Source organism: Sphaerodactylus townsendi, linkage group LG01, assembly GCF_021028975.2.
Source record: "Sphaerodactylus townsendi isolate TG3544 linkage group LG01, MPM_Stown_v2.3, whole genome shotgun sequence".
In the NCBI taxonomy this organism is placed as follows: Eukaryota; Metazoa; Chordata; class Lepidosauria; order Squamata; family Sphaerodactylidae; genus Sphaerodactylus; species Sphaerodactylus townsendi.
In genome coordinates, this window is record NC_059425.1 from 3,976,099 (window position 1) to 3,989,160 (window position 13,062).

The 13,062-nt window shown below is 65.7% G+C and overlaps 1 protein-coding gene across 1 annotated transcript; it reads right to left on the reverse strand.

The window, feature by feature from the left end:
* Positions 1 to 427: 427 nt before the first annotated feature.
* LOC125438737 (glycine-rich protein DOT1-like) lies at positions 428 to 10,865 on the reverse strand (the record flags this gene model as incomplete). The annotated part of the gene is made up of 3 exons (XM_048507257.1): positions 428 to 520; positions 4,551 to 4,733; positions 10,293 to 10,865. Coding segments are annotated over 3 exons (849 nt in total), but the record flags the coding sequence as incomplete, so codon positions are not given.
* Between the last annotated feature and the right edge of the window lie 2,197 nt (positions 10,866 to 13,062).

Consider the following 13,062-nt stretch of genomic DNA (forward strand, 5'->3'; position numbering starts at 1 on the left):
TTCTCTCAGTTCCACAGGGCCTGTAAAATGGAGTGGTTTCCCCAGGCCAGTGATAGCTTAACCTTTTTGAGAGACCGAAAGTGCCCAAATTGCAAACCAAAACTCATTTGATTATCGCGAAGTGCCAACGCTGCAATTCTAACCTGAATACTGAGGTTTTCGCTTAGAAAAAAATGGTTGGCTCCGAGGCCGCGATCACTTGGGGAGTAAAGCTTGGTGAAGCAACTGTGCAACGCTTCAAAATGTAAGGTGAATCACTCTAATTCTAGGAGGGTTTACTCAGAAGCAAGCCCCATTGCCACAGCAACCGGAAGCTTACTCCCCTAGGTAAAGGATCAGCGCTTTTAGTTCTTTGAATGAAAATCAGTGGGGTTCTAACAGCACTTAACAGGGTTACCTACACTGCTTCCCCCCAAACTACTAGGTCTTAGTTGGCGAAGTGCCCACAGAGAGGGCTCTTGAGTGCCACCTCTGGCAACTCCATGGCATAGGCTTTGCCACCACTGCTCCCAGGCCTTTTCTGTGGGGACCAGCCAGGCACCCATTTTGATATTTATCGCTTTCTTGGTCCCATCCGGGATATGATGTGCGCACACCTACTCTTTTATATCATTGTTATTCTCCTGTTAGATTTTAAGCCATCTTTGAAATTGTAATGTAACTGGTCTTTATATTGGTTTAGCAGTTACATTTGTATTTTTTTGTGATTTTGTACTGCTTTTTATTATGCATCCTATGTAAAGCTTAGAGGTGGATCCAGCAGGCCTTCGCTTGCGTTCCCGAGAGTAGGTTACCACTATTGGTGTAAAGCCGAGAGGGGGGGTTACTAATGGGCATTTCACACGCGATTATTTGCCTTTAGTTACGCGCCTCCTCTCAGCAGTAGCGCCAAGCAGAACTTGACGCAGTCTAGCAGGAGGTGCACCGGCGTGCATGGCAGCCCCGCGTCCGTGCATTCGCTTCCCGCCCAAGCGATTCTGGTGCAGCTGCCAAGGCCCTGCCACAGCCCCGCCCAGCAAATGCCCTGCCCCAGAATGCCCAGCCACTCGCCGCAGTCGTGCCACTTCAGCCCCATTGGCGCCACGCCACTGTTTGAATCCCACCACCATGGGAACCTGTTACTAAAATTTTTGGATTCCCACCACTGTGTAAAGCCACCCTGAGTCCTTCAGGAGAGTGGGCGGGGTATAACTGGAAATGCACTGGGGCACATGAGAGAATTTCGGAGGAGACTCAACCTGCATTTCACAGAGTACAGCAAAACGTTTCAGTGTGTGCATGAGGAAAAAGGGATGACTGCTTTTTAACAACAAGGGGATGCCGCAGCATCTGATTGTTTCGATGTACAACTTGTTCCCTGGACAAGAGGTTACTGTTAGGAGGACAGAATATGGAGAAACAGAATGGTTTCCAGTTGGCAAAGGTGTTAGACAAGGATGTATTTTATCTCTCTCTCTCTCTTCAATCTGTATGCAGAACACATCGAAAAGGAAAGCCAATCTTAGATCTAGATCAGCTGTGGCTAACCTATGGCACGGGTGCCAGAGGTGGTACTCAGAGCCTCTTTCTTCTGTGGGCACGCTGCGGCACAGAATTAATCATGTGAGGGGGGGCGGAAAATCACACACACACACACATCTAGGCTAGCCTGGGCACAATCCTTCACCTGGGGAGTAAGGCCTCAGCTGTTGGGTACGGGCTTTGTTCTGAGCAACCCTCCTAGGGTCATGATTCACTCCATTCGCTGCGTTACATTTGTTGCTTCACCAAGTGTCCTCGGAGCCAACCGTTTTTTTCTAATCTAAAAACCTCAGTATTCAGGTTAAATTCGCTATGTTGGCACTTTGCTATAAATAAGTGGGTTTGGGGTTGCAATTGGGGCACTCGGCCTCGAGTGGCTGTCTGGCCAACACTGATCTAGATGAAGGTGAAGCAAAAACTGTGGGAAAGACCATTAACAATTCTAGATACACCAATGGTAGGAGAAAGTGTTAATGCAGGGCTACAGCTGAATATCAATTTATTTATTTATTTGTTTATTTGCATCTTATTAAATCTATACCCCTTCCACCTCCTAACCAAAGTTAGGCTCAGAAGGCAAGAAGTAATGAGAACTATTCAGCTTTAGAGTGGACAAAGAGGAATTTGAAATTGTTGGAGACTTTTGATTCCTCGGCTCCATCATCAGCCAAAAGGGAGACTGCAACCAAGGAATCAAGAAGGTGATTGGAGAGTGGAAAGGAAGGGCAGCGATGAAGGAGTGAGAAAACATTGTTTGTGGTGGGTTTTCCAGGCTGTGTGGTCACCAGAAAACCCCCCCCACAACCAGTTGAATCCGGCTGTGAAAGCCTTCTCGACAATACACTAGAAAAGATTGTTTAAGTGTAAGTGTAACCTCTAACTGTGGGTTCTAGGCAGAACTTGGAAGGAGTTAAAAGGACTACCAAACAAAATGGCTTACTTCCTTAACAAATAACACTTTTAACATTAACATTTAACAGTCCTTCTAGGTTGCATTTCAAGTCCTTTTATCTTGACAATCTACTGATAAATGCCAAGTCCACTCCTTCCTGCTTATGAAGACTTCTTAGAGGCTTGGTGAATGGGATCCAAGATTATGAAGGTCCCCAAACGAACTCCCATCAACTACATACATATAGCAAGCCCTTAAACAAGGTAAGCAGAGCTTATCAAGAATTAAATCAAGGTCCCAGCCTGGTAGCCAGCCTCAGAGCTTCCTCCAACTTCACTCAGTTTTTGGGTAGCCTTCTGTTGCTTTGAGTCTCCACCTCTTTCTGGGTCAACCCATTCTGAATATAGGGGTTACATAAGGATGTGTCGCTAGCTACCAAAATCCATACCACCTTATTCTCTATTTCATTACTATTTATGGGCAGGAAAGTTGGACAAAGAAGAAAACTGGACAGGATGGAAATAGATTCCTTTGAAATGAGGTGTTGGCTGAAAATGTCACAGATAACTTGCACGGGTACACAAAAAAAAGAATCAGTGGGTTCCAGATCAAATCAAGCCTGAGCTCTCCCTAGAAGCTAAAATGACTAAATTGAGGCTGTTGTGTTTTGGTCACATCCCAAGAAGACAAGAGTTCCTGGGAAAGACAGTAATGTTAGGAAAGATTGAAGGCAGCAGACCCACCATGAGATGGACTGGAATCAACAAAGGAAGCCACAGTCCGCTGTCTTTTGTTCATAAGACCTGAGGAAGGCTGTAAACATATTGTCCAATACTTTCTCAGCCGGAATCACTGGGGTGTTGTGTAGTTTTAGAAAGAAGCCGTGAATTAAAGTAGTATTTTCTTCTGATGTTTCACCTGCGCCTTCATGCTGGCATCTCTACTACCCTCAGATCCTCTGAAGATGCCAGCCACAGATGCAGGCTAAACGTCAGGAGAAAATGCTACTAGAATATCACATACAGTCCGGAAAACCACACAGCACCCCAAGACTGTAAAACAATAGGATGTTTTGGAGGACTATGGTGGGTTCCAAGACAGAACAACAAATACAGCAAGTGTAGGGCCCAATACAAACTGTTTGGGTAGGGGACTTCACACAGGTCTCATCCCCAAAACAAGTTTGTCCCATTTTATTTTCCTCAACTTGGGATATTCAAATATCACCAAATCAGCTATTCTTTTGCAAAATCCCAGGTAGGAGCAACTCCCTAATGGACAGGCCGGCAGGAGATGCATTATTTTTCTCCCTCTAATCTGGAGAACCGGGTTTGATTCACCTCTCTGCCACTTGAATTGTGGAAGCCATCTGGTGTGGTGAACCAAATTAGCTTGTGCACTCCCACACACGCCAGCTGGGTGACCTTGGGCTAGTCACTGCCTCTTCAGGAGGCTCTCAGCCCCATCCACCTCACAGGGGGTTTGTTGTGGACGGGAGGGAGGGAAAGGAGTTTATAAGCCCCTTTGGAGTTTCTTTTGCAGAAGGGAAAAGGGGGTATAAATCCAACTCCTTGTTGAAGCAGCAGTGGCATAGGAGGTTAAGAGCCTCGTGTATCTAATCTGGAGGAACCGAAGCTTGATTCTCCTCGCTCTGCCGCTTCTTGAGCTGTGGAGGCTTCTCTGGGGCATTCAGATTAGCCTGTGCACTCCCACACAAGCCAGCTGGGTGACCTTGGGCTAGCTCACAGCTTCTCGGAGCTCTCTCAGCCCCACCTACCTCACAGAGTGTTTGTTGTGAGGGGGGAAGGGCAAGGAGATTGTCAGCCCCTTCCAGTCTCCTGCAGGAGAGAAAGGGGGGATATAAATCCAAACTCCTCCTCCTCCTCCTCCTCCTCTTCTTCTTCTTCTTCTTCTTCTTCTTCTTCCTTCAACCCATTCTCTGTAAGTTCTGCCACCCTGGCAGGGGCTGATGGAAATTGTAGTCTATGAACCTCTGGAGACCCACATGGCTTGGTCACTCCTCCATTAACAGGTTTTCACACAGATCTTGACACTTCCTTACAACCCTCAAGGTGGTCTATGCAGACACTTATATTTATCGGATTACAGGATCACTTCCATGTCCCTGGGCACACGCCTTTTGGTTGGTCACGTAAGGCAGCGCTGGGCACCCCTCCATGTAATCAAACAGTGTGTGCTTCCAGACTACTCCTTCTGAGACACGCTCACTGGCCTCTGTGCAGGCCAGCAAGGGCGGGCCTCGGTGCCCCCAAGAAGGGGTTGTCTCTTGGCACCATTCCCCCCAGATATGCCTCTGGGCCTACGGTATAGCCAAGAGACGCAGCGGGGGGGGCTGCTGCCAAGACCAAACTGTTTTATGGAGACTTCCAGTGGGTTTCTCAAGGCAAGAGATATTCGGGGGTGGGCTGTCACGCTGTCCTCTTAGTAGCAGCCCTGGACTTCCTTGGTCTCCCATCCAAATACATAAAACCAAAACTGAAAATCACAATTTAGGATTGCTTTAACTGAGTAAATAAACACGCCGCCTTCAACTGCCTCCCGAAGGGGGGCAGATGCACATCCATGGGGAGGCTGTTCCTTAGACTTTGGGGCAGCTGAATTCCAAAGCTCCCCCCCTGTCTTGGGGTCACCTACCAAATGAGCTTCTTTGATTGGTGGGGCAGTCAGGAGGATTTCTCCCGGTGATTTTAATTCCTGGGCAGGACCATATCTGAATTGAAAGTGCTCTGGGAAGTCTAAGCTATAGCAGCAGAGAAGAGGACTTTCTCCCCATGGAGCTATACAGCAACCAGTACTTGCTCCTTGGACAATGGCTTCCAACCGGTGGGTGGGACTTCCAACACCCCTCCGCCCCCCCCCCCCCCCCGAACCCTGGCACCTCTCAGTCGAGCACCCTGAATGAGAGAACGCTCAAGACAAGCCACTTTGAATGGGAGGTTTCCTCCCCGGGTACACCAGGTCTCTGCTCCGCCCTGTCCTTCGGGGATAGGGCAGGATACAAATTGAATAAAGAGAGAGAGAATGTTCCTTGTTTTCCCAGACCTAGAAGAAGAAGAGGAGGAGGAGGAGGAGGAGAAAAAGGAGAAGAAGGAGAAGGAGAAGGAGAAGGAGAAGGAGAAGGAGAAGAAGAATCTGAGTTCAGGATGTCGGCCATGGCATTTAAAGCCCTTCCTGGCATGGGTCCCAAGGAGGGCCATCTCTTCCTGTATGTCCCTGGGTGGTGGCTGCTGGTTCCTCCCACACTTGAGGGGGTATGCCTGGTATCCACCAGAGCCCAGGGCCTTTTCTATGGTGGCTCCGGTTCTGTAGAAGGAGCTGCCTAAAGTGAGGAGGAGGGTCCCTTTGTTGTTGCAGTTCTTCTTCAGGAGATGGTGCAAGTATTTGTTTGCCGGGGCTTTCAGCGGGCAATAAACAGCAGGCGTTGTGCAGGTGGCGACACTTGGGGTGTGTTATTTTGTTTAGGTATTAACTTGTAATTTTTTGACCCACTGTAAGCCGCCTTGAGCCGCCAAGAGGAAAGGAAGTGTAAGAAACGTGGGTCCAAGGACCCTCAAAATAATCTGGACAAAGTCCCCCACCCCCCCCCCCCCCCACCCCCCCCCCCCCCCACCCCCCCCCCCCCCCACCCCCCCCCCCCCCCACCCCCCCCCCCCCCCACCCCCCCCCCCCCCCACCCCCCCCCCCCCCCACCCCCCCCCCCCCCCACCCCCCCCCCCCCCCACCCCCCCCCCCCCCCACCCCCCCCCCCCCCCACCCCCCCCCCCCCCCACCCCCCCCCCCCCCCACCCCCCCCCCCCCCCACCCCCCCCCCCCCCCACCCCCCCCCCCCCCCACCCCCCCCCCCCCCCACCCCCCCCCCCCCCCACCCCCCCCCCCCCCCACCCCCCCCCCCCCCCACCCCCCCCCCCCCCCACCCCCCCCCCCCCCCACCCCCCCCCCCCCCCACCCCCCCCCCCCCCCACCCCCCCCCCCCCCCACCCCCCCCCCCCCCCACCCCCCCCCCCCCCCACCCCCCCCCCCCCCCACCCCCCCCCCCCCCCACCCCCCCCCCCCCCCACCCCCCCCCCCCCCCACCCCCCCCCCCCCCCACCCCCCCCCCCCCCCACCCCCCCCCCCCCCCACCCCCCCCCCCCCCCACCCCCCCCCCCCCCCACCCCCCCCCCCCCCCACCCCCCCCCCCCCCCACCCCCCCCCCCCCCCACCCCCCCCCCCCCCCACCCCCCCCCCCCCCCACCCCCCCCCCCCCCCACCCCCCCCCCCCCCCACCCCCCCCCCCCCCCACCCCCCCCCCCCCCCACCCCCCCCCCCCCCCACCCCCCCCCCCCCCCACCCCCCCCCCCCCCCACCCCCCCCCCCCCCCACCCCCCCCCCCCCCCACCCCCCCCCCCCCCCACCCCCCCCCCCCCCCACCCCCCCCCCCCCCCACCCCCCCCCCCCCCCACCCCCCCCCCCCCCCACCCCCCCCCCCCCCCACCCCCCCCCCCCCCCACCCCCCCCCCCCCCCACCCCCCCCCCCCCCCACCCCCCCCCCCCCCCACCCCCCCCCCCCCCCACCCCCCCCCCCCCCCACCCCCCCCCCCCCCCACCCCCCCCCCCCCCCACCCCCCCCCCCCCCCACCCCCCCCCCCCCCCACCCCCCCCCCCCCCCACCCCCCCCCCCCCCCACCCCCCCCCCCCCCCACCCCCCCCCCCCCCCACCCCCCCCCCCCCCCACCCCCCCCCCCCCCCACCCCCCCCCCCCCCCACCCCCCCCCCCCCCCACCCCCCCCCCCCCCCACCCCCCCCCCCCCCCACCCCCCCCCCCCCCCACCCCCCCCCCCCCCCACCCCCCCCCCCCCCCACCCCCCCCCCCCCCCACCCCCCCCCCCCCCCACCCCCCCCCCCCCCCACCCCCCCCCCCCCCCACCCCCCCCCCCCCCCACCCCCCCCCCCCCCCACCCCCCCCCCCCCCCACCCCCCCCCCCCCCCACCCCCCCCCCCCCCCACCCCCCCCCCCCCCCACCCCCCCCCCCCCCCACCCCCCCCCCCCCCCACCCCCCCCCCCCCCCACCCCCCCCCCCCCCCACCCCCCCCCCCCCCCACCCCCCCCCCCCCCCACCCCCCCCCCCCCCCACCCCCCCCCCCCCCCACCCCCCCCCCCCCCCACCCCCCCCCCCCCCCACCCCCCCCCCCCCCCACCCCCCCCCCCCCCCACCCCCCCCCCCCCCCACCCCCCCCCCCCCCCACCCCCCCCCCCCCCCACCCCCCCCCCCCCCCACCCCCCCCCCCCCCCACCCCCCCCCCCCCCCACCCCCCCCCCCCCCCACCCCCCCCCCCCCCCACCCCCCCCCCCCCCCACCCCCCCCCCCCCCCACCCCCCCCCCCCCCCACCCCCCCCCCCCCCCACCCCCCCCCCCCCCCACCCCCCCCCCCCCCCACCCCCCCCCCCCCCCACCCCCCCCCCCCCCCACCCCCCCCCCCCCCCACCCCCCCCCCCCCCCACCCCCCCCCCCCCCCACCCCCCCCCCCCCCCACCCCCCCCCCCCCCCACCCCCCCCCCCCCCCACCCCCCCCCCCCCCCACCCCCCCCCCCCCCCACCCCCCCCCCCCCCCACCCCCCCCCCCCCCCACCCCCCCCCCCCCCCACCCCCCCCCCCCCCCACCCCCCCCCCCCCCCACCCCCCCCCCCCCCCACCCCCCCCCCCCCCCACCCCCCCCCCCCCCCACCCCCCCCCCCCCCCACCCCCCCCCCCCCCCACCCCCCCCCCCCCCCACCCCCCCCCCCCCCCACCCCCCCCCCCCCCCACCCCCCCCCCCCCCCACCCCCCCCCCCCCCCACCCCCCCCCCCCCCCACCCCCCCCCCCCCCCACCCCCCCCCCCCCCCACCCCCCCCCCCCCCCACCCCCCCCCCCCCCCACCCCCCCCCCCCCCCACCCCCCCCCCCCCCCACCCCCCCCCCCCCCCACCCCCCCCCCCCCCCACCCCCCCCCCCCCCCACCCCCCCCCCCCCCCACCCCCCCCCCCCCCCACCCCCCCCCCCCCCCACCCCCCCCCCCCCCCACCCCCCCCCCCCCCCACCCCCCCCCCCCCCCACCCCCCCCCCCCCCCACCCCCCCCCCCCCCCACCCCCCCCCCCCCCCACCCCCCCCCCCCCCCACCCCCCCCCCCCCCCACCCCCCCCCCCCCCCACCCCCCCCCCCCCCCACCCCCCCCCCCCCCCACCCCCCCCCCCCCCCACCCCCCCCCCCCCCCACCCCCCCCCCCCCCCACCCCCCCCCCCCCCCACCCCCCCCCCCCCCCACCCCCCCCCCCCCCCACCCCCCCCCCCCCCCACCCCCCCCCCCCCCCACCCCCCCCCCCCCCCACCCCCCCCCCCCCCCACCCCCCCCCCCCCCCACCCCCCCCCCCCCCCACCCCCCCCCCCCCCCACCCCCCCCCCCCCCCACCCCCCCCCCCCCCCACCCCCCCCCCCCCCCACCCCCCCCCCCCCCCACCCCCCCCCCCCCCCACCCCCCCCCCCCCCCACCCCCCCCCCCCCCCACCCCCCCCCCCCCCCACCCCCCCCCCCCCCCACCCCCCCCCCCCCCCACCCCCCCCCCCCCCCACCCCCCCCCCCCCCCACCCCCCCCCCCCCCCACCCCCCCCCCCCCCCACCCCCCCCCCCCCCCACCCCCCCCCCCCCCCACCCCCCCCCCCCCCCACCCCCCCCCCCCCCCACCCCCCCCCCCCCCCACCCCCCCCCCCCCCCACCCCCCCCCCCCCCCACCCCCCCCCCCCCCCACCCCCCCCCCCCCCCACCCCCCCCCCCCCCCACCCCCCCCCCCCCCCACCCCCCCCCCCCCCCACCCCCCCCCCCCCCCACCCCCCCCCCCCCCCACCCCCCCCCCCCCCCACCCCCCCCCCCCCCCACCCCCCCCCCCCCCCACCCCCCCCCCCCCCCACCCCCCCCCCCCCCCACCCCCCCCCCCCCCCACCCCCCCCCCCCCCCACCCCCCCCCCCCCCCACCCCCCCCCCCCCCCACCCCCCCCCCCCCCCACCCCCCCCCCCCCCCACCCCCCCCCCCCCCCACCCCCCCCCCCCCCCACCCCCCCCCCCCCCCACCCCCCCCCCCCCCCACCCCCCCCCCCCCCCACCCCCCCCCCCCCCCACCCCCCCCCCCCCCCACCCCCCCCCCCCCCCACCCCCCCCCCCCCCCACCCCCCCCCCCCCCCACCCCCCCCCCCCCCCACCCCCCCCCCCCCCCACCCCCCCCCCCCCCCACCCCCCCCCCCCCCCACCCCCCCCCCCCCCCACCCCCCCCCCCCCCCACCCCCCCCCCCCCCCACCCCCCCCCCCCCCCACCCCCCCCCCCCCCCACCCCCCCCCCCCCCCACCCCCCCCCCCCCCCACCCCCCCCCCCCCCCACCCCCCCCCCCCCCCACCCCCCCCCCCCCCCACCCCCCCCCCCCCCCACCCCCCCCCCCCCCCACCCCCCCCCCCCCCCACCCCCCCCCCCCCCCACCCCCCCCCCCCCCCACCCCCCCCCCCCCCCACCCCCCCCCCCCCCCACCCCCCCCCCCCCCCACCCCCCCCCCCCCCCACCCCCCCCCCCCCCCACCCCCCCCCCCCCCCACCCCCCCCCCCCCCCACCCCCCCCCCCCCCCACCCCCCCCCCCCCCCACCCCCCCCCCCCCCCACCCCCCCCCCCCCCCACCCCCCCCCCCCCCCACCCCCCCCCCCCCCCACCCCCCCCCCCCCCCACCCCCCCCCCCCCCCACCCCCCCCCCCCCCCACCCCCCCCCCCCCCCACCCCCCCCCCCCCCCACCCCCCCCCCCCCCCACCCCCCCCCCCCCCCACCCCCCCCCCCCCCCACCCCCCCCCCCCCCCACCCCCCCCCCCCCCCACCCCCCCCCCCCCCCACCCCCCCCCCCCCCCACCCCCCCCCCCCCCCACCCCCCCCCCCCCCCACCCCCCCCCCCCCCCACCCCCCCCCCCCCCCACCCCCCCCCCCCCCCACCCCCCCCCCCCCCCACCCCCCCCCCCCCCCACCCCCCCCCCCCCCCACCCCCCCCCCCCCCCACCCCCCCCCCCCCCCACCCCCCCCCCCCCCCACCCCCCCCCCCCCCCACCCCCCCCCCCCCCCACCCCCCCCCCCCCCCACCCCCCCCCCCCCCCACCCCCCCCCCCCCCCACCCCCCCCCCCCCCCACCCCCCCCCCCCCCCACCCCCCCCCCCCCCCACCCCCCCCCCCCCCCACCCCCCCCCCCCCCCACCCCCCCCCCCCCCCACCCCCCCCCCCCCCCACCCCCCCCCCCCCCCACCCCCCCCCCCCCCCACCCCCCCCCCCCCCCACCCCCCCCCCCCCCCCCCCCCCCCCCCCCCCCCCCCCCCCCCCCCCCCCCCCCCCCCCCCCCCCCCCCCCCCCCCCCCCACCCCCCCCCCCCCCCTCCCCCCCCCCCACCCCCACCGACACCCCCCCCCCCACACACCCCCCCCCCCACCCACCCCCCCCCCCAGCACCCCCCCCCCCCTCGCCCTCCCCCCCTTCCCCCCCCCCCCCCCGCTTGCCCCCCCCCCCCCACCCCCCCCCCCCCCCACCCCCCCCCCCCCCCACACCTGCGGCTCTCCAGATGTTCAGGAACTACAATTCCCATCAGCCTCTGTCAGCATGGCCAATTGGCCATGCTGGTAGGGGCTGATGGGAATTGTAGTTCCTGAACATCTGGAGAGCCGCAGGTTCCCTACCCCTGGGCTAGCGGCACCAAAATTTCAGCGTATCATCAGGAGACTGTCCTTATGCTACCCCCCAAGTTTGGTGAGGTTTGGTTCAGGGAGTCCAAAGTTATGGACTCCCAAAGGGGGTGCCCCTATCCCCCATTGTTTCCAATGGGAGCTAATAGGAGATGGGGGCTACAGTTTTGAGGGTCCATAACTTTGGCCCCCCTGAACCAAACTGCACCAAACCTGGGGGGTATCATTAGGGCAGGCTCCTGATGAGACCCTGAAAGTTTTGAGACTGTGCCTTCAGAAATGTCCCCCCCCCCAGCCTGCAACCCCCATTGACAGCAATGCAGAAAACTCAATGCAGAACAAAGATTCTTGGGCAAATTTTGGGATGTTCTTGCAGGGAGGGCATTCTTGGACATATCAGCACCAAAATTTCAGGGTATCATCTGGAGACTGTCATGATGGCAACCCCAAGGTTTGGTGCAGTTTGGCTCAAAACTGTAGCCCCCATCTCCTATTAACTCCCATTGAAAACAATGGGGGATGGGGCACCCCCTTTGGGAGTCCATAACTTTGGACACCTTGAACCAAACCTCACCAAACTTGGGGAGTAGCATAAGGACAGTCTCCTGATGCTATGCTGAAATTTTGGTGTTGCTATGTCTCCAAATGCAGGCACCTGCAGGCACCAATGTCCTGGTTCAAAAAACAATTTGGTCGTGGTGGAGTGGCCGCCCATGGGGGGTGGGGGGCATCCAACTCAGGTTTTGCCCAAAGCTACAGTTTGCCCAGGGCTGCCTCATTACACCCCTGGGGTGTATGAATGCAGAACCACCCCCAGATGGAGTGGCCCGGTGGGAGGAGGAGGAAGATGGGTCAAACACTCAGTCCGGAGCCTTCCTTGATCAAACATGGTCCCCTCAGTTGTGCCCTGAAGCCATTATGGAGAGAGGGTCTTTCGAGGGTCTGGCACAGGAAACGTGTTTGTAGTGCAAAAAAGGAACCCTCCACCCCTTTTATTTCTCACCCTCTCAGGCAAGAGTGAAAAGAGATACTTGATGCCTCCTCCACCATCTCCTGTGCTTGGCAAAAAGAAAAGAGCCGCCATGCGACAAGCTCAGGTAATTGGTCAGACATGCACAAGAGGGCAGGGTTGGTTCCTTCTGTTCCAGGGGTGGGGGGGGATCCGGCTCCTTGCCCTTTGTTCTGGTGAAATAGCCCCACAGGGCTCTGCCCCCCTCCTCTTTCTGCAGCTGTTCCACTATTAATTAATTGTCTCTTAATATTAAGCTCATGTGACCACAATTCAGGAAGGATCTTGACAAGCTGGAGTGTGTCTTGAGGAAAACACCCGAAAGGGTCTAAAATCCATGCCCTGTGAAGAGCGGGTTAGAGGGCTGGGTATGTTTAGTCCAGGGGTCTGCAACGTGTGGCTCTCCAGATGTTCATGGACTACAAATCCCATCAGCCCCTGCCAGCATGGCCAATTGGGATTTGTAGTCCATGAACATGGGATTTGTAGTCCATGAACATGGGATTTGTAGTCCACGAACATCTGGAGAGCCGCAGGTTGCAGACCCCTGGTTTAGTCATTTAACCCCAAAATTAACAAAATCGTAACAGTGAGCAAACACATATGTCGAGATTGAGTTAGAACAGAATTGTAGAAGAAAACGCTCTTAAAGGAAAGGACTAAGAATTCGTTTGACCCACCTAAGGTCAGTAGAAAATGGAGTAGTTTTAAGAAAGCAAGCAAGATGTTTGCTAGCTGGACCTCTCAATAAATCTTCATTGACAAGGGAAAATAGTTACAGCCATATAATTTGGCTTATAAATTAAATAAGCAAATCCATTGTTCCTTCTATCAGGAGCAGATTTAAATGTCCATTCAGGTCTCAGACCCAGCTGTTTTTGACTTTTCCACTCACAGATCAGCTTTC